Below are 25,992 nucleotides of genomic sequence, written 5' to 3'. Positions count from 1 at the left end.
TCCTGTTTGTACTACATCTTTCGACTTTGGGCATTTTGTGGTGTTTTGGGACAGAAAATAATTGGTTTAGTCCTGTTTCATCGGGAAGTTAGCAGAAAAGGGTATGCTATCGACATTTGTAAAGCTGAAAAACATTCCCGAGAAGAATTTCAAGTTGTCAGTGTATGCTGTTGTCGATAGAAACATCGCCGCGTGGTACAGATGGGTAAACCGGAACCATGCGTCTTTGTTATTGACAATATGCTTTTGGATATTGAGAAAAATGGCCGACTTCCGTAGCATTATGCTTTGGTGATAGGAAGAGACCATCCAATCACGGCCCCCGAATTCCCCCACGTGTTCATCAGAATAGCTATATTGGCTAATTATGCGTAACTCTTTACTCAAACACACACGCAGTATGCACGCAACTGGAACATGCTTTTAATGCCCAACGCGTGTATACCTACGACCTTGATCGTTCGGAGAGGAAGACAAGTGCAGCGTGATCAAACGAAGATTGGTGTGTGTGTGTGTGGGTGGGGGGGGGGGGGGTAGAGGGGGAGAGTCATGACCATTGACACGTAAGCAGTAATCAATGTGGTCACTGCACAACCTTATGTATGACCTGCGTATTTGACTGCTCAGCAAAAGTTACTTAGAACACACGCACGCACGCAAACACGCTGATTCAAAAAAAGCCTGTCTACTTTACTTCTACTACCACACACACGCGCGCGCACACACACGCACGCACGCACGCAAGCACACGCACACACAGGCACACTCACTATCTGTGTACCACAGATATGGCGGTCGGAAGACCTCGCTCTCTCTCACTTTCTCCTCTCATTGCGTGTCTTGTAAGTAGAGGAAGGGCTCCTAATATGGACCGGCTCCTAATATGGACCACCTCCTGTTCTGACAAACTAACGGCGCTAGAGCGCTCAAAACAATTTCATTCGCTGTATTCACCCTCTCTGGATAAATTGCACATGTCAAAACAGTTGCAGAAACACAAATCTCAAACCCGTTAGTTTTTTTTCCCTTTTTTTCCCTTTTGGCAGCGTTCACTCTAAATTTGCCGCCTAAAACGGACTCATTTCTGTCCACAGCCAAAACTTTTATCACACAAAAATTGGTATATATGACAGCCAAGACCGTATTTGTTAAATTTTAGCAGTGTTGACCCCGAGTTTCTACTGCAAACAAAAAATAATAGCAAAATCTCAACGTATGTGCGAGTCCCCTAATATGGACCACCTTCAACAAATCGAAGAAAATAAAAGCTAAAGGCTATTTTCATTATTTTATTAAGAAGCTTGCTGGAAATAACCCATAACCAGGCCTCGAGATTTAAAAAAAATATAACAAAAAGTCTTCTTTTTGTGGAAGTTAATAATTTCACTTATTTTCACTCTGTTTTTCATAAGCGTCTTTCGTTTCCTGGTGTGCTTCAAAATTGCTCTCATCAACCCGAAACAGATAAATCTAAAGCATATTTTAATTAGTCTGACTTGTACACTAAGATGTATCATGTTATTTTGAAGTATAGGGGGCTTTTTACAGTGATTTGTGAAGGCCGCTTAACTGGTCCATATTAGGCGCCCAGGCTCCTAATATGGACCATTTGTGATTTTTTTCTGTATTTAATTTTTGCTGAATGTCTATCAAAACTATTTCACCCTAAATAGGCCTAACGGTTAACCTAAGAGAGAAGGACTACCAAACACAAAATGAAACTTATTCGCAAGAAAACAAGCTTGTTATCAGCATGAAACAAAAAGTGGTCCATATTAGGAGCCCTTCCCCTACATCTTTTAAAAGTCTCTGCTGGGTCTGAAGAGTGCACGGCTGGCTGCTCGGCGTGGCGCGATAATCAGCAGAGCAGACTAATCTGATGCCTACCTGCGATCGAGTGGACACACAGTGGACACATGTTTGCAAATACAGTAGAACCCCTCACAACGACCCCCCTCTCTAAGGACTACCCCGCCACAACGACCCTTTTTTTTTTAACCGATGTGTTTCCTTATATAGTTGTCACCAGTGTAGCGACCACCCCGCTCTAACGTCTAAGGACCGACCTAACAGCTTGTGTAACGACTTTGTCAGACAAAGCCAAGACTCACTCTTCTCACTGCTTGTGACAGCGGCTCTGTTTCGCTTCTGGCCCTGTTGGACCTATCCGCAGCGTTCGACACCCTTGACCACGATATACTGCTGGCAAGGTTGAACACCACATTCGGCATAACAGGCACGGCTCTGGGGTGGTTCTGCTCCTACCTGACTGGACGCACTCAGGCTGTTGTGATCCAGAATAAGCACTCCGAGGACACCATATTAAAGTATGGTGTCCCACAAGGATCTGTGTTAGGCCCAGTGTTATTCACTATGTACATGCAGCCGTTAAGCAAAGTCATAAAGCACCACAATGTCCTGTACCACATGTTCGCAGACGACACTCAACTACAAAAATCCGCACACACCAAACAGTTTACAGAGTTAGTGCAGTCAATAGAATCATGCAGCGATTCCATCAAACAGTGGATGACAGTCAACAAGCTCAAGATGAATGATGATAAGACAGAGATCATGCCAGTTGGCAAACAATCAAAGTTAAAGCTTCTTTCAGAAACATCCAGTCTTACCCTTTCTGATACCACAGTCACATTCAGCACCAAAGTAAAAAACCTGGGTGTCCACCTTGACAGTAACCTGTCAATGGACGCCCACATCAACTCACTCTGCAGAACCGCCTTTCTTGAAATGCGGAGGATTAGCCAAATCAGACACCTTCTTTCCCTCGACGCAACCAAGACACTGGTTTCGGCTTTTATTTTGTCGAGACTGGATTACTGCAACTCGCTCCTAGCCGGCCTCCCAGACGCCAAGCTAGACCGCCTACAGCGCATCATGAACAATGCAGCACGTCTTGTGCTGCGCAAGCGCAAGCGCGACCATGTCACCCCTCTCCTCATGACCCTTCACTGGCTACCAATCAAAGCACGCATTACATATAAAATAGCTACCCTGTGTTACCGTAGCCTTCAAGACTCTGCCCCTTCTTACCTGTCTTCGCTCTTAAAGCCACACGTCCCCACACGCAACCTCAGATCCGCTGACGCAGGGCACCTTGTTGTCCCACGCGTCAAACTGAACGCTTTCGGCAAGCGCGCCTTTACCTACACAGCTCCCTCTATTTGGAACTCTCTGCCCATGTCTGTCCGCCTTTCTACCTCTCTCCCTTCCTTCAAGTCCTCTCTAAAAACACACCTCTTCCGGGAATACTTCAACCCCTAGCCTGTGCGAGTGATTCGATGTTGTCCGTGTGTGTGTTTGTGTGTGTGTGCGAGTGAGCGACACGAGTATATGCGAGTAATTGGTTGTGTGCACTGTTCAGTATTTGCCACATTAAGGAGAGGGGTCGCTTGCCATCGTAGCGCGCTGTGGGCCGGCTGGGGGCGGGTTGCTTGCGAGGGCTGTATTTTGTACATTGATTATTTGATACATGTATAATTATTAAATGCATCTCCAGGAATATGTTTAGTTTAAATCTTGTGTCGATACTATTTAATTCTGCCTCGCTATTAGCCATTGAGTAAAACTGTTTTATCACCATTGCTTTATTGTTGTTAATTCGTCTCCAGAAATATGTTTTGTTTTAATCTTGTGTCGATACTATTTAACTCTGCCTCGTTATTAGCCATTGAGTATAACTGTTTTATCACCATTGTTTTATTGTTGTTCTTTGGCCATTTACGTTGAATGACTTGTTATACATTGACATTGATAGTTTTATTCTTCTTCTTCTTCGTCGTTCGCTAGATAGTTTTATTATAAGAACCTTTTTTTTTAATTCCTATTAACTCGATGTTCTTTAACTATGTTTGTAAATTGTTAGAGGATCTTTTAGTAGAAGTGTTTAACTGTCGAAGCTGCTTTTACCTAAGAGACCGACTGTATATTGTGCTGTTGTACTTGTCAGACTTGATTGTACCAAGTCCTTCACATGTTGTAATGCGCTTAGAGCCAAATATTTTTGTTTTTTGTAAGGGATAGGCGCAATATAAATACACTTTATTTATTATTATTATTACTCAGTCAGCGTAACGCATCACTGACAAACCGGTTATAACCGTCTTGCGTAAGCAAAGGCACTAATTAACCGCTGAGAGGTGTGATGGTTGGGTGGGCTGAGTAAACATCACAAACCAATCATCGAGAAAACAAACTCACGTGACCAACACACACCGTTCAATTGTACCCGGTGCCGGTTCTCACACCTACCTGCACGCTGTCCGTTGCGGTCACTCGGCGGTCAGTTGAGTTTCGGTTACCTGCAAGCGGACACGGACCTGTTGGTTTACACAAGTATTTTTAAGTCTGCAGAAATACAATGCAATGCTTTTATTTATGCTGTTTTTGATTAAACATTTTAATTCGATTTTATTTGAATGTTCATTAACAAATAAATTAGATGATTAATTTTAAAGCTTCAAAATTGAAATTCAATTCAGTAGTCCGCACCGAGTCTAAGATTGCTGGACCAAGATTTCAGTCAATTTAATTGAAAAATGAGGTCAGCACACAAAAAAAACGGCTATCAAAAACATTTATCGAAAAAAAAAATGGCTGTAGTTATCATGTGGAAGACTTTGTATGTAAAGTTTCTTGCGAAACTGTTCAGTAGTTTTCCGACACACACACACAAATACACACACACAAATACACACTTCCACCACAACCCTCGTCTCGATTCCAGACTGTCTTTGCCGAGGATAGAATTCGCTACTGTAAATGAGCATTGTGTTTTCTCTTGCTGTTGTTAATCCTGCTGCCAAACGATGCGTGGGACGTCAGAGCATTGACCGTTATTCTTTAATTCTGCTGTCGCTTGACGCGCTTCGGATCTCATAGTACTGCCTCCTTTTTCATTTTGTCCTCCCCCTCTCATTCCAAAGCTAAAGCTGTGATTGAAAGCAAAAAATTGCACTTCTGTTGTACTGCCCAGCACAGGTAAGGAACTGTGAGTTGAACAATTCAGGTGTCAGTTCCGCCTCTCTGGGTTATTTCCGACCCGCCACCTTTTCACTTCCTCCTTACTTAATGGCTACGACAGCAAATTGTGAAGGGTTAGTTACACCTTGGAACTTTTGTCGCATACAACTGCATGGCGAATTGCACTCAGGCTTGGGGCCGGGGGGAAAATAGACGAATCCCGGAAATAACTTTTTTTCCTTCTTTTTCTTTTTTTTGGGGGTTGCTTTGGAAGAGTTGCGCCAAGTTTAACACAGTGAGGCAAACACACGTTGTCACCTATGAATGAAGAAAAGTGATTAAGGTGGCAATGACCATTGAGCTCCGATAAGAATATTTTAAAAAGAAAAGGACATTATCGCGAGCAGACACTGCATAATATCGGAACTCCCTATCCACTTTGGCGCATTGATTGCTGGTGAGTGAAGACGGCGTGTGCTTGCCTCACTTTTTCGAAGGTGCGCGCCTCTTCCACAGCAAGTAGAAGCCCCGACAGAGTTATTCGGATCATGGACAATTGGATCGTTTCTGATTGCATGCAAATTGTTAAAGCTGAAGTCTATCTATGACTATCCGGGTTAATGTGTTTGAAAAGAAGCGGATGAGAATCCTGTACAGCATTCTGTACAGCGAAGTTGGCCTGAATCCTGACCTAAGGTGCCAGCATGACCTTGACAGCTTCATTCAACGCTTGACGTTTGTGCTGGTAACTTCCTGGTTGCTCTCTCAGGGCTGAGCATCTTTTCAAACCCCTAGCCCCGGATAGTCATAGAGAGACCACAGATTTAAATGAAACCTGCTGGTCATCGTGCGTGCGATTCTGGATAGCCTTGCGCGATCCTGCATGCCCGTAGAGCTATGCAGAAATAATCGTACGCAACTATCACATGGGACGGTTGTGAAGAGCTCGTAGCTGTGTTCAGTTTGGCTGTATGGTGTAACAGACCCACCCCCCCTCCCCCAACATCACCTGCTTGTGTTTACATGTCCTACATTTTAAATCCTGTTGTCATTCGCACTTTTTGGAGTGAACTATAAGAAATTAGAATTGATTTCTGGAACTGTTTTGCATCACAAGGGCTGATCGGTTTGGGTTTTTCGAACACAGGAAACTCACACAACCAGGAAATGGGAGACTGAACAAGTCGCGTAAGGCGAAAATACAACATTTAGTCAAGCTCAGTCGAACTCACAGATTGAAACTGAACGCATTGCATTTTTTCCGCAAGACCGTACACTCGTAGCATCGTCTGTCCACCGCTCGGGGCAAAGCCAGTGACATTAACAATCCAGAAAAACGCGGTAGCGGTTGCGCTGAGGAGGATAGCACGCTTTTCTATATCTCTATTCTTTTTAACTATCTGAACGTGTTTTTAATCCAAACATACCATTTCTATATGTTTTTGGAATCAGGAACGGACAAGGAATAAGATGAAATTGATTTAAATCGATTTCGGAAATTTAATTTTAATCATAAGTTTTATATTTTTAATTTTCAGAGCTTGTTTTTAATCCGAATATAACATATTTATATGTTTTTGGAATAAGAACATGATGAAGAATACGATAAACGTAATTTTGGATCGTTTTATAAAAAAAATAATTTTAATGACAAATTTCAGATTTTTAATGACCAAAGTCATTAATTAATTTTTAAGCCTCCAAGCTGAAATGCAATCCCAAAGTCCGGCCTTTGTCGAAGATTGCTTTGCCAAAATTTCAATCAATTTGATTGAAAAATGAGGGCGTGACAATGCCGCCTCAACTTTTACAAAATGGCGGATATGACGTCATCAAAGACATTTATCGAAAAAATGAATAAAACGTCTGGGGATATCATACCCAGGAACTCTCATGAAAAATTTCATAAAGATCGGTCCAGTACTTTACTCTGAATCGCTCTACACACACACATACACATACACCACGACCCTCGTCTCGATTCCCCCCTCTATGTTAAAACATTTAGTCCAAACTTGACTAAATGTAAAAAGAGGACATGTTTTATCCAGGTTTTTGTTGCCATGAAACTGTCAGGATGTAGTATTGATCTTGAGTAAGAAGTTAAAATTTTTTCAATGGAGTTAGAACTGACGTGGTTCCGAACATGCGAATCTCTCTCTCTCCATATAAGAAAATTGCGCGTGAGCGCATGCATGTACGGAGAGAGGGAGAGAGAAGGGTGGGGGGGGGGGGGGGGGGGGGTCAGCAGATATTGTCCGCCGCAAAGAGTTCGATGTACATTTTACCGTCAGGTTGAATTTTACCACATTTTTATTTACTTTAATTTAGTTAATATATTCTCGTTAGTATTGATCTTTTGTGTAATTTGTTCGTTTACGTTAAAGACCAAGAGGTCAAGGTGGGAATGTTTTGGGTTGTATTTTATTAAAAATTCCACAAATAAACATATCTTTGTTGCGTTCCATAAATTAACCTATCGGGTATTTTGATTCTGAATTATTAACGTGTTTGCTGGAGTAGTGGAGTAGCGCTGGGTGTTGTTGTTTTTTGTCTGCTACTCGGTTTCGTTGTTGTTTGTGCGTTGAGTCTCGGCTTTCTGGGACTAAAAACTTTTTTTTTAAATGAAACTAAAAACTCCCCCAGAAATAGATGGTAGGAGGGGATGGGGGTGGGGAGGCAACGCTAGCGGTCGATGGTCGCACTCATTTCATTGTGTGCCCCGTGTACCTAGTCACTTGCAAAGCAGATTATGCAGGTAATGTCTTGGTAGATGGAAATCAATTGTGCAGCCAGGCGGTACGCTATACGGGTTCGTACGGTTCTCTTTTTGTTCTGTGGGCGTAGTAAGAGTACATAGGGAATCTGATCCAGTGTACTGTTGTAAACAGGTAAATGTAATACATTTTGACTTTTGCAAATTCCCGTGGACGGACATTGACGTCATTGTTGTGTGTGTGCCTCTGTCTCTACCTCTTGTTACTGTCACAGTCTGTTTGTCTGTCTCGCTCGCTAGGTAGCTCGCTCGCATACTGAATTGATACAACGTTTGTTGGTTCGGTGTAAATTGGCTTGTTAGAGCTGAACCTGGAACGACTATTAGTTGAGTAAAAGTTTGTGCTGGATAGTCTTTGCAGTACACTACAGTGGAACCCCCCTTTTAAGACCTCCAGTAAGGGAGACAATCCGCTCTTAAAAGGAAGGGAGTCTTAAAGTAGAGGTCAATCAACAGACTTGAACAGCACATCTCAAAAAGCAGGGTCTTTCAGTGCTACTTCGACGCAGAGAGTTTCGCTGGTAATGACAGTTTGGACGAAGATAACTGCTGTTTCGGCTTTCCAGCAGCGCTAAATCACCTATACTGGACGGAGTCCTTTTCGAACCACCAGCGGAGGAGCGAGGTCAAACGGAAAAGGCTTACACGGTCCATTAATTTACGGGGATGTGACGAACGTAAACAATGAGCCGCCATGACGTAGCAGACGGTGCAACTGAGAGCGCACTGATAGTGGACCAAAAAGGAAGTAACAAAAGCGCGTATAAGGCCGCTATGCTCCAAAAGGTAATAACCGCGGCATAGCAAAACTCGCCCATTGTGCAAGATTAAGCAGGGAGGCTGCCGGAGGTCGCAGCTAGGGGAGCATGTTGCAGCCTGTAGCCAAGTCCTCAGGCTCAGAGTGTGCATTACCTGGCCAGGACTACACAAGTTTAGCTTGCTCTTTACAGTCGATTGTCCCTCCGGCATCGATTGTCAGGCCGGGGTGGTATATAGTGTTGTCTGTGGTTTTCGCGCTGCCATTCCAATTCGTGTCGCCGCACTTCTGGTCGGCTGCATCCTTTTGTTTGCCTTGCTCGCTTCCAGCCACCTGACTCGAGTGCTGACAACAAACATACGCGGGTCGGCATACAACGAGGTGTAATGGATTAGGGTGGGAGGGGGGTGGGAGTGTGGGGGACGAGGAGTTTGATTGATTCGATTTGATTTTGTATTGGGTTAAGCCTCATGTTAATTTGGCAAAGTCAACTTCGTTAAGTCTACGTTACGACGCTCGCTGCACGTAGCTTTGGCACTCAATTTTAGGTAAAAAGACTTCGTCAACTTCAGACTCAATTACTAGGGACGGCCTTTAGGGCATAACTTTCACGCGATCTTTTCTGTTGTTGAACATGAAAACCGACCTCAAGGTCTGTTTTTGTTACACCCCCGGTATAGGGGTGTGTATAGGTTTCGCTCGATGTGTTTGTTTATTTGTTTGTTTGTGTTCGCATATAGATCTCAAGAATGAACGGACCGATCGTCACCAAACTTGGTGAACAGGTTCTATACATTCCTGAGACTTGGGACCAGTCAAACACACGGTTAGGGAGTTAATGGTGGATTAAGATTCTACAAGGACTTATAGAGGGACATATTAATGGTCAAAGGGAAATAACCACACTTTTTAGCAGTGCCTGCTCAGTTGGTGGCAGTGAGAATGCTAAGGACGGGGGTGTTTTTCCTACCTCGGAGGAATTTCTTGTTTGTTTTATATTCGCCTGGTTCATAAGTGCTTATTGAAAGACTGGAGCAGAACTGTCTTATTACTGGAAGGAACTTCACTAAAAGGAGGAGGGGTGAGGAGGAGTAGGAGCAGGAAGGAAGGAAGAGATAAAATTGCCTCTTCTGAGTGGTTAATTCTCCGGAAGTGCGCACTGCTTGAGTTTTGCACTTGAAAACGTGTGTAGATTAAGTGAAGAAAAAAAATGTGTGAGAAAACTCTCTCTCTCTCTCTGTCTGTCTCTGTCTCTCTCCTCCTCTACCTCCCTCTCCCTCTCTCTCTCCCTCTCCTCCTCTACCTCCCTCTCCTGCTCTACCTCCTTCTCTCCCTCTCTCTCTCTCTCTCTCTCTCTCTCTCCCTCTCTCTCTCTCTCTCTCTCTCTCTCTCTCTCTCTCCACGCACACAAGCACGCGCATACCCACATACACACGCGCATACACACAAACATAATCACATGCACACACACATACATACACGCGCACACACACACACACACACACACACACACACACATCCACACACACACTTTCCCTCGCTCGATGGAACACGAAAAAGATACAAACATTAATTTGAAAGCTGTATATTGTGAAATATTCTGACGATTCTGCCCTTGAAGACCTGTCTGACTCCGATTCTGTTTATTTTTCTGAAGTTCAAAATTTCAGCTCCTGGTGTAAAGATAACTATTTAGCCCTAAATGTGACAAAAACAAAAGAGCTAGTTATTGACTTTCGCAAAAACCCAGCTACAGTTTCAGATTTATACATAGATGGTGTGAAAGTTGAGCGAGTGACTGAATACAAATATCTCGGTACAGTCATTGACAACAAACTAAATTTCTCCTCAAACACTAAAGCTATCCACAAGAAGTGTCAGTCAAGAATCTACTGCTTACAAAAGCTCAGAAGTCTGAACATCAACAGCCGCATCCTCCAAACATTCTATACTTCATTCATTGAATCCATTCTCACTTTCTCTTTCATCTGCTGGTATGGAGGTCTGTGTGTGAAGAGTAAGAATGTGCTTGGGCGGGTGGTGAACACATGTGGTAAGATTGTGGGGGTGAGACAGGAAGGACTGACTGTGCTGTATGAACGACGTGTGGTGCGAAAGGCCCGCTGCATCATCCAGGATAGTAGTCATGTGCTCGCTCACCACTTTGAGGTCCTGCCCTCAGGACGTCGCCTCCGCACTCCCAGATTCCGCACGCTCAGAACTAAGAACAGTTTTATTCCAAAGTCAATTGGCTTTTTAAATACCTAAGTTAATTAAAACTAGTATGTGTGCCGGTGAACATATGCACTGATTTCTGTGATGAATATTTTTTATATTCTTTGATGTGCACCCTTATGCTGAGTGTGATAACCCTCGAATGACTAGTCCTGTGATAAATATTGTTCAATGACATATCTAGTCCTGTGATAATGATAGTTTTTAGCGGTAAACTTTTAGCTAAAGCTGACGGCAATTTACCTATTTGGAATCATGTTACTATTCCTGTTAGTGTACATATGCGTGCGCGAGTGTAGTATGCTTCGTATGGTATTTTTATCTGTTGTCTTATTATTTGTTTTGTCTTTTAATGTGCACCACACTGAAATTTCTCTGTATGAGATAATAAAGTATTCGTATTCGTATTCGTATTCGTATACATAATGAATGCGATTGTAAAATGGCGTCTTCAGACAAGAAGCGATGAACTGTAAAAAGGCACAGCCCGCTTGACTGGTGGATCCAGTCACTTATGGATCATTGCGTGGATCGATGGGAGTCACTGCACGCAAATACTGGTCTTACAATGAAACCCCCCTGTTAAGACCCCACTATTTCAGACTGGTTCTTTTTAAGACCTTTTTTGACTCACATGCGAAGCAAAAGTGAGTCTATGTACTCACCCGAGTCGTCCGTCCGTCCGGAAAACTTTAACGTTGGATATTTCTTGGACACTATTCAGTCTATCAGTACCAAATTTGGCAAGATGGTGTATGATGACAAGGCCCCAAAAAACATACATAGCATCTTAACCTTGCTTCAAGGTCAAGGTCGCAGGGGCCATAAATGTTGTCTAAAAAAACAGCTATTTTTCACATTTTTCCCATTTTCTCTGAAGTTTTTGAGATTGAATACCTCACCTATATATGATATATAGGGCAAAGTAAGCCCCATCTTTTGATACCAGTTTGGTTTACCTTGCTTCAAGGTCAAGGTCACAGGAGCTCTTCAAAGTTGGATTGTATACATATTTTGAAGTGACCTTGACCCTGAACTATGGAAGATAACTGTTTCAAACTTAAAAATTATGTGGGGCACATGTTATGCTTTCATCATGAGACACATTTGGTCACATATGATCAAGGTCAAGGTCACTTTGACCCTTATGAAATGTGACCAAAATAAGGTAGTGAACCACTAAAAGTGACCATATCGCATGGTAGAAAGAGCCAATAAGCACCATTGTACTTCCTATGTCTTGAATTAACAGCTTTGTGTTGCATGACCTTGGATGACCTTGACCTTGGGTCAAGGTCACATGTATTTTGGTAGGAAAAATGTGTAAAGCAGTTCTTAGTGTATGATGTCATTGCTAGGTTTAGTTATTTGACCTTGACCCTGAAGGTCAAGGTCATGTAAAGGTCAAGGTCAAGCATGTGAGTCGTATGGGCTTTTCCCTTCTTGTTTGTTTTTGTTCAGTGTTTTATGTTATGCAATGTTGTCACAACCAACAAATGTATCTATATTTATTTTTTTTTTATTTTTAATTCTTTTTTCTTTTCCAGACAATATAACATAAGACAGATCAAAAACAGTCTACATAGGGTAACGAAAATAGCAAATATCCAGTTGAGGCCATCTCAACCATATCACTTACATACACATACATGTATCTATATTTTAGGACTTTCTCCTTTAATACCCGGTTTTTGTAAGATTTAAACGAAGGATGCCACTATATTTGAGACCCATTGCGAGATTCTGTAGTGTCTTTCAGTGTCAAGGTCACATGTATTTTGGTAGGAAAAATGTGTAAAGCAGTTCTTAGTGTATGATGTCATTGCTAGGTTTAGTTATTTGACCTTGACCCTGAAGGTCATGGTCATGTAAAGGTCAAGCATGTGAGTCGTATGGGCTTTGCCCTTCTTGTTTGTTTTTGTTCAGTGTTTTATGTTATGCAATTTTGTCACAACCAACAAATGTATCTATATTTTAGGACTTCCTCCTTTAATACCCGGTTTTTGTAAGATTTAAACGAAGGATGCCACTATATTTGAGACCCATTGCGAGATTCTGTAGTGTCTTTCAGTGATGGTAAATACTGACTTAATGCGTCAGCTAATAGAATTTTAACAAGAGGCGAAGCCTTCAAGGCTCCCGTAAGAAATCAACAAACAGTAACATAACACAAACTCACTCACTCCGTAACACACAAACACACAAACACACACACACAGACACACACACACACACACACACACACACACACAAACACACACACACACGCACACACACACAGTTAAAACTAACGCATCATATCAACTCCATGTATAATTTTCAAAAGAAGGCAAACAGATAAAATGACTAGGGTAATAGGTTAGGTACCTGCCATGTGGGCACTTTTTCCACTGCTGTCCTCAGTCCTATACTTTTCATCAAGACTTGTCACCATGCCGAGTAGATCTAAATTCGGAAGTCTTCATGTGGCTCTGACATAGCGTCGATCTTGTTGTAGGTTAACCTCCTTTCTGAAACAAATGGCAAAATGCGATTAGTTATGATGACTACAACCTACACAAATATAAACAGTGTTTTGAAACAGAATAGTCAGGTTATACAAGCCACTTTACCTATGCAGCATGGTAACCCTACAATATGCGAAACATGTCGACTGCAGCAGCCTGGTTCTTAAAATAATTCTGACGGTCAACACAGCCAGAAATGCCAACAAAGACAAGAAAGCTGTTGCAAGGTAAGCTTACCAAACGTTACATAGCGAATCATATGATAGTGCGTAAACAGCAAACAGTAGATCTACAATCAAAGAGAGGATCGAGTCTGGAATGAAACGCGATACAGATCTAGCATTCAAAAACTGTCTTTCACGTTCAAGGAAGTTGTTGCAAAGTACTTAAGACTTACTAAATTGTACAGACAAAACCATGACGGTGCATGTTTTGAATCTGAGGAAAAAATCGAATAAATCGAACCACGAGCAAAGACATCCAAACATTACAGGCACTTTAGATCAACTCATTTCACTAGAGGTGACTGCCTAGCACTGTGTTTGACATCCGTGTCTGCTGAAATAAAAAGAAATTAAAACAAAACGGATTAACAGTAGGTGACACGTTATCAGAGTGGGAGACACTAGATCTGTCTCTGAACTTACCGGGATACGACTGCAAGATCGACACTGACTGCCGCGCTTTCGACAGCTCTTCCTCGCGTGGACATTGGAAACACGCTGTGCAGATCAAATTGTAGGAAATCTCCCTTTGGTATCTTCTTTATTTACTTTTCTGGAGCTTAGAAACCGAACAACATGAAATCGTCTTCCCCGGCGAATCGGCGAGGTGAGAACTGGACCACAATCCTTCGCGCGACCCCTGACCTGATCTTTACCTGACCTGCCGTCTACATGCCTATCACGACACAAACCAGTCAACTGCTTGTACCCCTTCAAAACCCCCCACCACCCGTTTTCTTTGGATACACGCTTTAACTACACACATGCCGACACAATGTTGATCATTGCTTCAATAATTTGAAGATGGTGCTTGAAAATTAACCACGTGAAATGAGTATTTCGGTGTTTAGCCAAAAATGTTAAAGTTTCTACCACAGACATACACACGTATACATACGCACGCACGCACGCACAGACAGACAAAGTTTACCATCGCATAGGCTACACTTACGTGAGCCAAAAATTAAAAATTAAATTAAAAAAAACCATCGCGTCTGTGGTTTAACTCCGCGCATTGTTCGCTTTTTCTGGAACACCAACAATTATATTTGTTATCAAGTAGATTGTCTATGATTAGGATAATGCCGGTCTTTAATTGAGCCTGAAGTCAACTTCGCGAAGTCTTTTTAACGAACATTCAGTGCCAAAGCTTCGTGCTGGCAGCTTCGTACACTTCCCGAAGTCGCTTATTGAATTTGAGGCTTTGGGATGAACCTGTTCGAAGTGTGGTATTTGTAACTAAACGTTGTTTTTCTTGTTTTGTGTGTGTGTGTGTGTGTGTGTGTGTGTGTGTGTGTGTGTGTGTGTGTGTGTGTGTGTGTTAAGTTAAGTCGTCTTTCATACTTAAGTCGTACTTAGTAATTATCGTAACAGGCAGTGACTGTTGCTCCTTGCCACAGACCTATTCTTTTTGTTTGAACGAAAGCTACGGACTGAAAGAGTTAATTGCGTTTTTGTTGCTAAGTTTTGTGTGCCGGTGTCTTTGAAGCGATTCCTCCCTTGCCCTGGAAGTTAGGGAACGTTCTTTTGTCATTTATTCCTTCTAATGTTGAAGTGAGGCTGATTAGAAAGTCATGTTATCAGGTTGTTGACGTCTCGTCTTGTTTTTGAATGCGTGGGTCTTGTGAGCATTGATAAAGTTGTCAGTTTATTTGCTCGTCGGTGCTGCGTAAAACAAAATAAGATAGTTGCGCATAACAGAGAAAGTGTATCCCTACCCTATCTGAATCAAGCCCCTAACCCCTCCCTCTCTGTCTTTTGATATGGATAGTTAGTCTTCATTTTGATTGTTTATGGTGTTTTTGTTTGTATGTTTCAGTTTGTGAACTCCGCAAGCCCGTCGCGGGTGTCTTCTCAAAGTTCCAGCACCAAGCGGAAAGTCAGTCGTCTTGGTGAGTATGCGTATTTATTGACATTTTCTGGACTTTTCAGACCTTGTTCTGCATCGATACAATCATTCACATGTCATACAATTTTAATCAAAGTTTCAGAATCTGTGATGCCTCATTTTCCTGGGGAAAAAGAAAGAGAGAGGGAGAGGCAGAGAGAGAGAGGGGGGGAGGAGGGGGAGAGAGAGAGAGAGGGGGGGAGGGAGAGAGAGAGAGAGAGAGACAGAGAGAGAGAGAGAGAGACAGAGATCCTGAAAGGTTTTGGGTGCAACCACCAAACTTGACGACTCAAGCAATGGTGATGTCGATAATATTTCGCGAGCAGTTCAAGGAAGAACGTATTCCTCAATACGTGTGCCACACCTGGAAGGAGACACTCGTCAACATTAAAACCGTGTTTTTGTATTCTCCACAGAGAGAGAGAGAGAGAGAGAGAGAGAGAGAGAGACACACACACACACACAAAAAGAGAGAGAGAGAGAGAGACAGAGAGACAGAGAGAGACACACACAAAGAGAGAGACACACACACAAAGAGAGAGAGAGGGAAAGAAAGAATGTTGGCGTGGGCGGAGGGGGGGGGGGGTGGGTGGGTGGAGGGGGGCTGTTAAAAAAAAGGTCTGAACACAATTCTAGACATTCGATCAAAAGTCCACAATCACTAGAATCATTGAATGAAAGTTCCCCCATATGACAAAGCAGCCCAGAGAGTATTCAGTGGAAAACTTGGCACGAGCCTCTGTGTCACCTTTTATTTTATTTTATTTTTTTATTTCAGCATTTCTCGTCAATTGTAATGCAGACGCAGAAAAAGCTTTTGTTAGTCTTCAAAAACGCGTAGAAAACATGTTTATCTCTTGCACACTCTTCTCATTGTGAGCCTTGTCAATTGCAAAGATTCTACCCTTCTGACAAGGGGGGTGAGGGGGTGGGTGGTAGCAAAAGTGGAGCAATGTGCATGATCATGACTATATCAACGACTAGAAATGTCAGTTGGTGAGAGCATTGTCGGCGATCGGGGTGAGAGAAGTTGAGGGAGGAAGGGGGTAGCAATTGACGGAGTTCTTGGTGAGAGGAGGGGGGGCGAGAGAAGGTGTTTGCAGTGTGAATGGGCATGAACATAGCAAAGGCAAGGAAGGTGGGTTGGTGAGAGCATTGACGGAGATAGTGGTCTGAGGACGGTTTGAGAGAGCGAGGCAGAGAGGCCCATATGTTGGGGGGGGGGGGGGGGTGTGAAGTCAAGGTGCAAGACTGGCTTGGGGGGGGGGGGGGGAGGGTGCCTTTGCGAGGACAGGAGTGCTAATTCAAGGGGAAGGGAAGACTCAAGAGATCAGTGCAGCTGTTGACTGATACCAGGATCCGTGATATTAATGGCCGAATCGTGCTCAAGTAGCACGTTTGTTTCATTGTTTTACTTGCAGGGAAAGTCAGACAAATGAAATCAGACACTTGTTTCTCTTGCATTTCCGTTTCCCCAGTTGCAGGTGGCTGTTTTTTCCCCTCAATTTTAAGTTGAAAGAGGAAGCGAGATTCCTTGTCTGATTGTTTGGTTTAAACATAAGTTTATTTTAACAAAGGTTACAATCATGACATGTATACAAAGTTCACAGAAACAGCAACAAGCTAGAAGCTTATAGTGGTGTTCCTGCATGACAGTACAACATAAGGCGGTAACGGCTGAAAAATGTGTCTCAATAAACCAAATCTATTAATAACGTAATGAACGTTGCATAATGATTATAAAGAAAGACAGTAAAGGAAGGAAGGAGGGAAAGAAGATGAATAAAAGAAGAGGGATGGGTAGGAGATGTGCAGAAGTTAAAGTTGTTGTCCGGCTTGTAGAGCATTTATTCTGATTTACCCAAAGCGGCCTGAACGTTTAATGAACGAGTGTACGGTGGAAAAAATTTTCCTGTTCAAATCTAAGGAATACTGTCTGTCTCCGTTTAAAAGGTGGGGGAGGTGAATTATGTGATTGGGGAGGGTATGTATAGTTTCTTGACGTGCTTCGCGATAATTTGGACAATCGAATATGAAGTGTTGTACGGATTCGGACGGGAATCCGCAGTCACAAGATGCATCTGTAGCAACGTGACGTCTCACTAGATCGTTATTAAGATCACTTATATATAACCTGAGCTAACAGTGAATTATTTGTGACATGCGATCTCCAGCATAAAAATAACACGGCGGACTTAAATCGTTTTTTGACAAAAAGTGCTTAAATTCACTTAGGGAATCACGAAGTTTTATATAGTGTGGTAAAAAAATTCCAGAGTTGTGTAGTAGATGGGAGAAATGAGTTTCTGTATAATTCTGATTGTTTCATTGTACTGCACTGCTCGTGCAATTAAATTAATATCCCACGTCCATGACAGAGTTGTACTTTGTACCAACCGGAATTTATGTTGATTAATAACAATTCTGATTCTAATACAATGTCGTGACATACAGGCGAAATTGAAGTATGTGTCCTGACTCAAACGTACTCTTACACTAAAGCAGAATCGATAACAGTAACATCGTTCATGAAAATGAGTACATTGAATGGGAAATGATCTTTTTACATTTAGTCAAGTTTTGACTAAATGTTTTAACATAGAGGGGGGAATCGAGACGAGGGTCGTGGTGTATGTGTGTGTATGTGTGCGTGTGCGTGTGTAGAGCGATTCAGAGTAAACTACTGGACCGATCTTTATGAAATTTGACATGAGAGTTCCTGGGTATGATATCCCCGGACGTTTTTTTCTTTTTTTCGATAAATGTCTTTGATGACGTCATATCCGGCTTTTTGTAAAAGTTGAGGCGGCACTGTCACACCCTCATTTTTCAAGCAAATTGATTGAAATTTTGGCCAAGCAATCTTTGACGAAGGCCGGACTTCGGTATTGCATTTCAGCTTGGTGGCTTAAAAATTAATTAATGACTTTGGTCATTAAAAATCTGAAAATTGTAAATAAAATAAAACAATTATAAAACGATCCAAATTTACGTTCATCTTATTCTTCATCATTTTCTGATTCTAAAAAACATATAAATATGTTATATTTGGATTAAAAACAAGCTCTGAAACATAAAAAAAATAAAAATTATGATCAAAATTAAATTTTCGAAATCAATTTAAAAACACTTTCATCTTATTCCTTGTGGGTTCCTGATTCCAAAAACATATAGATATGATATTTTTGGATTAAAAACACGCTCAGAAAGTTAAAACGAAGAGAGGTACAGTAAAGCGTGCTATGAAGCACAGCGCAACCGCTACCGCGCCAAACAGGCTCGTCACTTTCACTGCCTTTTGCACTAGCGGCGGACTACGTTCAATTTCATTCTGTGAGTTCCACAGCTTGACTAAATGAAGTAATTTTGCCTTACGCGACTTGTTGGTGTTTCAAATAGCCAGATTGGAATAAGACATAAGATTTTATTTCAACCACGTGCATTTGACAGGAATATATCTTGGTTTGGGTGCATGCATAGTACATTCAAACACAACAACCAAACAGAGTCCTAACAGAACTGCACACACACACACACACACACACACACACAAACACACACACACACACACACACACACACTCTCTCTCTCTCTCTCTCTCTAATCAGGTACAATGTTTGACATGCAAGATTTACTCTTGAACTACCTTTCAGATGACAAGGAGCCAGCCACCTCCAAACAGCGACAGCGACGGAGTGAGCGCGTCGTTGGGGTGAGGAGCGCGAAGGAAGACGGGGGGAGACGCACCAGACACGCCAAGAACTCTGCAGGGAACCCCCCCTACACCACGACAACTAACCCGGACAGCCTCGCAGATCCGCAGCCCAAACGGGTGGATTTCTCCCAGCGGTTGCGGCTGAGGGAAGTGAAGTGGGACGGGACCTACAGGGACAGTGTGAGCCACCCCCCGCCCAATCGCCCCCACACCCACCCCCACCCTTCCTACCCCTCCACCCTGTCCAACTCCGAGTTGGATACCGCTGAGCTGCAGGGGACCCTGACGGACAGTCGCGCCATCAGGGAAACCGAGATCCGTTTTCTCAACGACACTTACGTGGCGGAGGCGTTCCGGGGACGATTCGAGGACGATCCGCTCTCGTCTTCGTCCTCGTCACCGCTTCATCACCCCCACTCTCACCACCACCACCAAAAGCACAAGGCGCCACTGCGACTGACCCACGTCGACCTTGACGTCGTCGGTGGGTCAAGGTCACGGGAGCGGGGTCAAGGTCATGCGGAGGGGAGGAGGCGTGTTTCAGGGAATAGTGCACCGAGTTACAATGGAGTACCGCTGCTGCCCCCTGGCAAGGGAGGAGGAGGAGGGGGCAGAGAAATGAGTGACGGTTCTGAGCGCGTCGGGGGCGACATGGGGGACTCGTCTGGGGGCGAACACGAAAGGGGGGCGGTCGGGGGAGCACCACCCCCGTCTCGGGGGCTGAGCGCTCGCCATCAGAAGAAGATCAAGCGCTCCTTGAAGGACCTACCGCAAGACGATAGTGAGTACCCCCGTTGGCTTATTGTACTGTCTTGCCTTGTTTGCTGTTCATGTCATGTTCCTTCTTCTTCTTCTTCTTCTTCTTCTTCTGTGTCCATGGGCTGAAACTCCCACGTGGTGGTTTTTTTTGCATGAGTGGGTTTTTACGTGTATGACCATTTTTATCCCACCCATTAGGCAGCCGTAGGCCGCTTTCCGGGGGTGTCATGTTCCATTTGGCTTTTGTCTTGTTTTGTTCCTTTTTGCTTGTTTTGTCTATTTCTCATCTTGTTTCTGTTTTTGTCATGTCTTGTCTCAAAACTCCTCCCTTTTTAGCAGTGTGCCATTATTAAATTATTGCCTTTCTTTCTCTTTTTCTTCTCGTTCATTGCTCCGCTCACTGTCTTATGTTCTGCAGAATTGACCAAAAAACAAGTCGCGTAAGGCGAAATTACTACATTTAGTCAAGCTGTGGAACTCACAGAATGAAACTGAACGTAGTCCGCCGCTAGTGCAAAAGGCAGCGAAAGTGACGAGCCTGTTTGGCGCGGTAGCGATTGCGCTGTGCTTTACTGTACCTCTCTTCGTTTTAACTTTCTGAGCGTGTTTTTAATCATAACATATCATATCTTATATATGTTTTTGGAATCAGGAACCGACAAGGAATAAGATGAAATAGTTTTTAAAACGATTTCGACAATTTAATTTTGATCATAATTTTTGACTTACATGCCAAGCAAAAGTGAGTCTATGTACTCACCCAAGTCGTCCGTCCGTCCGTCCGGAAAACTTTAACGTTGGATATTTCTTGGACACTATTCAGTCTATCAGTACCAAATTTGGCAAGATGGTGTATGATGACAAGGCCCCAAAAAACATACATAGCATCTTGACCTTGCTTCAAGGTCAAGGTCGCAGGGGCCATAAATGTTGTCTAAAAAAACAGCTATTTTTCCCATTTTTCCCATTTTCTCTGAAGTTTTTGAGATTGAATACCTCACCTATATATGATATATAGGGCAAAGTAAGCCCCATCTTTTGATACCAGTTTGGTTTACCTTGCTTCAAGGTCAAGGTCACAGGAGCTCTTCAAAGTTGGATTGTATACATATTTTGAAGGGACCTTGACCCTGAACTATGGAAGATAACTGTTTCAAACTTAAAAATTATGTGGGGCACATGTTATGCTTTCATCATGAGACACATTTGGTCACATATGATCAAGGTCAAGGTTACTTTGACCCTTATGAAATGTGACCAAAATAAGGTAGTGAACCACTAAAAGTGACCATATCTCATGGTAGAAAGAGCCAATAAGCACCATTGTACTTCCTATGTCTTGAATTAACAGCTTTGTGTTGCATGACCTTGGATGACCTTGACCTTGGGTCAAGGTCACATGTATTGTGGTAGGAAAAATTTGTAAAGCAGTTCTTAGTGCATGATGTCATTGCTAGGTTTAGTTATTTGACCTTGACCCTGAAGGTCAAGGTCATGTAAAGGTCAAGGTCAAGCATGTGAGTCGTATAGGCTTTGCCCTCCTTGTTATATTTTTAATTTTCAGAGCTTGTTTTTAATCCAAATATAACATATGTATATGTTTTTGGAATCAAAAAATGACGAAGAATAAGATGAAATTGTTTTTGGATCGTTTAATAAAAAAATAATTTTAATTAGAAGTTTCCGATTTTTAATGACCAAACTCACTCATTAGTTTTTAAGCCACCAAGCTGAAATGCAATACCAAACCCCGGCCTTTGTCGAAGATTGCTTTGCCAAAATTTCAATCAATTTAATTGAAAAATGAGGGTGTGACAGTGCCGCCTCAACTTTTACAAAAAGCCTAATATGACGTCATCAAAGGTATTTATCGAGAAAATAAAAAAAACCGCCGGGGATATCATACCCAGGAACTCTCATGTCAAATTTCATAAAGATCGGCCCAGTAGTTTAGTCTGAATCGCTCTACACACACACAGACAGACAGACAGACAGACACACACACAAACACCACGACCCTCGTCTCGATTCCCCCCTCTATGTTAAAGCATTTAGTCAAAACTTGACTAAATGTAAAAAGAGTTAATATATTTTCATGGGTGGGTTGTTTTTTCGAGACTTGTTGCACGTAGTCCTGTCTTTTTGTCTTCACTAGTGCCGTGCTTTTCTTGTCCCCACAAACAAATTTTTGTCCCCGGCTGTCATGTCTCCTGTTTGTCTCAGGATGTCATATCTCGGCCCACCTTCACTTGTGTTTCGTCTAACATTTCCCTGTCTGCACGATCTTTTGCTTCAATAAGCCTTTGGATCAAATATTCTCCGTATTTCTCCTATCTTTTCTTTGTGTTCATTCTAAATTCTTAATTACATTTGGATCATGTCTTTGAGACCAACTCCAGTGTCTATTCGCAATTCTAATGCCTTCTGAAAGTGAAAGGCGTGCGATGATGGATGACAGTGGGCTCATTATGCTGTGAAGACCGTCCTTTTAAAGACACAGTCCTTCCTATAGATCTGTGAAAATAGTTCGACTCAACAACTCAGATCTGCCCATGCTTTTACATGGTATTATACCATCCCTCCATTTGCACACACACCAAAAATCAACATGTCACCTGCGCAGAGTGGTTATTTTTTGATGAATTCATTTAATAAAAAGCTTAAAGGCACAGTAAGCCTCTCGTAAACCATCACAGATACGGTCAGGCTTTTACACACAGTACAAACACCCTTTCATTTAAACACTCACCGATTGAGAACATCCTAGGTGCCCTCCGTAAAGAGCGAACAATTTTCAAAGAATTTATTTTTGCGTGGTTTATCCTGAGCCATCGTGAACCCGTGTGATCCAGTTTCCCTTTTTCACAATGTAGTCGTCAGTTATTCATTTGAATGCGACTCGATGTCAGCTTATCTACAATAGCACGTTTTTATGCACGAAACAAACGGCTGTGGTTCACAAGAACTCTAGCGATGGCTTTTGACTGTTGAGAGGAACGGCAATATGCCGCAAAAACCGTCGTCTGCTACGACCCTTGCGTGACCCTGCTTTTCTTTTTTCAAACTTTCACAACTTCGAATTGCACTGATCTTGTCTTGATGAAAACACGCTGTCAATTTATTATTTAGATTTTAAAAGTTAGGTCTAGCGCAAAAACGCACCACGGTCCAAAAACTTTCTGATTATCATCGATCCACGGCTATCGCCAGTTTAAGGGAAGTAACTCATTTTTGACCTGAGTTCAGGATGGGTCCCAAAAGTGTCCGAGACAATCTGCAAAATTGATTCTTTCAAAATTGCTCGCTCTTTACGTAGGGCACCTAGGATGTTCCCGTTTGGTGAGCGTTCAAGTGGAAGGGTGTTTGTACTGTGTGTAAATAGTTACTGGGCATTTTTGAGTAAGGTGGCCGAGTGGTAACGCACTTGCGCTCGGAATCGAGAGGTTGCGTGTTCGACCCTGGGTCGGGCCGCTATTTTCTCCCCCCTTTCCTAACCTAGATGGTGGGTTCAAGTGCTAGTCTTTCGGATGAGACGAAAAACCGAGGTCCCTTCGTGTACACTATATTGGGGTGTGCACGTTAAAGATCCCACGATTGACAAAAGGGTCTTTCCTGGCAAAATTGTATAGGCATAGATAAAAATGTCCATCAAATACCCGTGTGACTTGGAATAAAGGCCGCGAAAGGTGAACATTCGCCTAACAGGCTTGAGGTTTGCTGGTCGATGTGAATGCGTGATATATTGTGTAAAAAATTCCATCTCACACGGCATAAAGCGCTTTGAACTTCGGATAAGGCGCTATATAAATAAAGAGAATAATAAAACAAGTCGCGTAAGGCGAAAATACAATATTTAGTCAAGTAGCTGTCGAACTCACAGAATGAAACTGAACGCAACGCAACGCAGCAAGACCGTATACTCGTAGCATCGTCACTCCACCGCCCGTGGCAAAGGCAGTGCCCGTGGAATTGACAAGAAGAGCGGGGTATTCGTTGCGCTAAGAAGGATAGCACGCTTTTCTGTACCTCTCTTCGTTTTAACTTTCTGAGCGTGTTTTTAATCCAAACATATCATATCTATATATTTTTGGAATCAGGAACCGACAAGGAATAAGATGAAAGTGTTTTTAAATTGATTTCGAAAAAAAAATTTTGATAATAATTTTTATATATTTAATTTTCAGAGCTTGTTTTTAATCCGAATATAACATATTTATATGTTTTTGGAATCAGCAAATGATGGAGAATAAGATAAACGTAAATTTGGATCGTTTTATAAATTTTTATTTTTTTTTACAATTTTCCGATTTTTAATGACCAAAGTCATTAATTAATTTTTAAGCCACCAAGCTGAAATGCAATACCGAACCCCGGGCTTCGTCGAAGATTACTTGACCAAAATTTCAACCAATTTGGTTGAAAAATGAGGGCGTGACAGTGCCGCCTCAACTTTCACGAAAAGCCGGATATGACGTCATCAAAGACATTTATCAAAAAAATGAAAAAAACGTTCGGGGATTTCATACCCAGGAACTCTCATGTCAAATTTCATAAAGATCGGTCCAGTAGTTTAGTCTGAATCGCTCTACACACACACACACACACACGCACGCACACACGCACGCACGCACATACACCACGACCCTCGTTTCGATTCCCCCTCGATGTTAAAATATTTAGTCAAAACTTGACTAAATATAAAAAGAGAATAATAATAAAAGCCTGACAGTATCTGTGATGGTTTACGGGAGGCTTACTGTCCGGGCGTGATTTCCGGGATATTCATAACAGCCGTCCAGCACCAAAACGGGGCGCCATTGTTGTAAAGGGCCAAGTCCACGAAAATAAATTCTTTGAAAATTTCTCACGCTCGACAGAAAGCAGCCAGGATGTTCCCGTTCGGTGAGCGTTTAAATGGAAGTATGCTTGTACTGTATGTGGACGCTCGGGGAGCTCTGTGATGGTTTACAGGAGGCTTACTGTGCCTTTAAAGGTCCTTGTCTACATTTTTATACCGAAATCGCCATTTGACCATTAAAATGCAGAGTCTATTATCTACAAATATCAACAATACACCCCCTTTCGATCAGGAAAGACGAAGCCAGTGTAGCCGTTTGAAAATTCATTGTAGTATTCCAGCGTAGTACTCATAGTAGGATATCCTTATTTGGAAAATGCCAAGCGCAAAACTCCTCTCAAATCCCGTGCATTTCGTGCGTTTAAAAAAAAGCGTGGACAGCGCTCCAGTGTCAAACTGTTGCTGCACTTGTTTGGGCGTGGCTATAAGCATAGTGACATGAATTTGATTGGTCAGTATTTTTAGGCAAAGCACATGTTCTCAGTAAACAGAAAACAAAATATTGGAAGCGTGAGTCACGCTACCCAAAAATAAAATCTTTTTTTACATATATTTTTTTTTCTATAACTTTTTTCCCCATGGTTCATTTATCATCTGACATAACTTTTTAGCGAAATCTAACCATAAGATTATTGAAAAAAAAGCAAAAATGTAGACGACCACCTTTAAAGTGTCCGTTAAAAACGTAATTAATAAAACGAAAAATCACTATGTACAGAGCGTGCCCAAGCTGTTGGTTTTTAGTGTGTATCCAAGTGGGGGGATGGCCTTATACATTGGATGGGGGGGGGGGGGGGGGGGTAGCTCAGGTGGTAGAGCACTGGACTTGTAATCGAAAGGTCGCTGGTTCGAATCCGGGCCGGGACGGACACGGGTCAACTTTATGTGCAGACCCAGAGTCGGTATCCATCTCCCACCCCCGTGTCACCACAGTGGCACGTAAAAGACCTCGGTCATTCTGATACCACCTAAACACGCATACACTTGTGTATCTCATCTAAAGTCGGGTTAAAACCCGGGAACAGGCTTTGCCGTGAGGGCGTAAAACTTGAATTTCTCTCATAACGTGGATGGCCACACATGGCCAGATCTGAGACGGCGAGCCGAATTGTTTTCACGGAAAGGACTATAGTCTGCGCATTTGTCCCTCTCATTTCATCCCAGCTCCTTATATTCATCAGTGTTATTTGAGCACTGCTGCGTACGTATGATTCGCACTTTATTCACTGAAAGCACTTATTGCGCATCGGAGCAGAAAAAGATTAACTCCACAGCTCCCGATTTCTGTTGTAC

The 25,992-nt window shown here is 42.5% G+C and overlaps 1 protein-coding gene across 1 annotated transcript in view; it reads left to right on the top strand.

The window, feature by feature from the left end:
* The window catches only part of LOC138947963 (centrosome-associated protein 350-like), a 166,629-nt gene that overhangs the window by 72,865 nt on the left and 67,772 nt on the right, over positions 1-25,992 (top strand). The window contains exons 5-6 of the mRNA XM_070319486.1: positions 15,299-15,371; positions 19,021-19,863. Of these exons, the coding sequence (XP_070175587.1) occupies positions 15,299-15,371; positions 19,021-19,863 (916 nt within the window). The remainder of the gene's footprint in view (positions 1-15,298; positions 15,372-19,020; positions 19,864-25,992) is intronic.

The sequence above is a fragment of the Littorina saxatilis genome, linkage group LG15 (genome assembly GCF_037325665.1).
Source record: "Littorina saxatilis isolate snail1 linkage group LG15, US_GU_Lsax_2.0, whole genome shotgun sequence".
Taxonomy (NCBI): Eukaryota; Metazoa; Mollusca; class Gastropoda; order Littorinimorpha; family Littorinidae; genus Littorina; species Littorina saxatilis.
The sequence above is the reverse complement of the archived record's forward strand: the minus strand, read 5'-3'. Positions and strand labels throughout refer to the sequence as shown.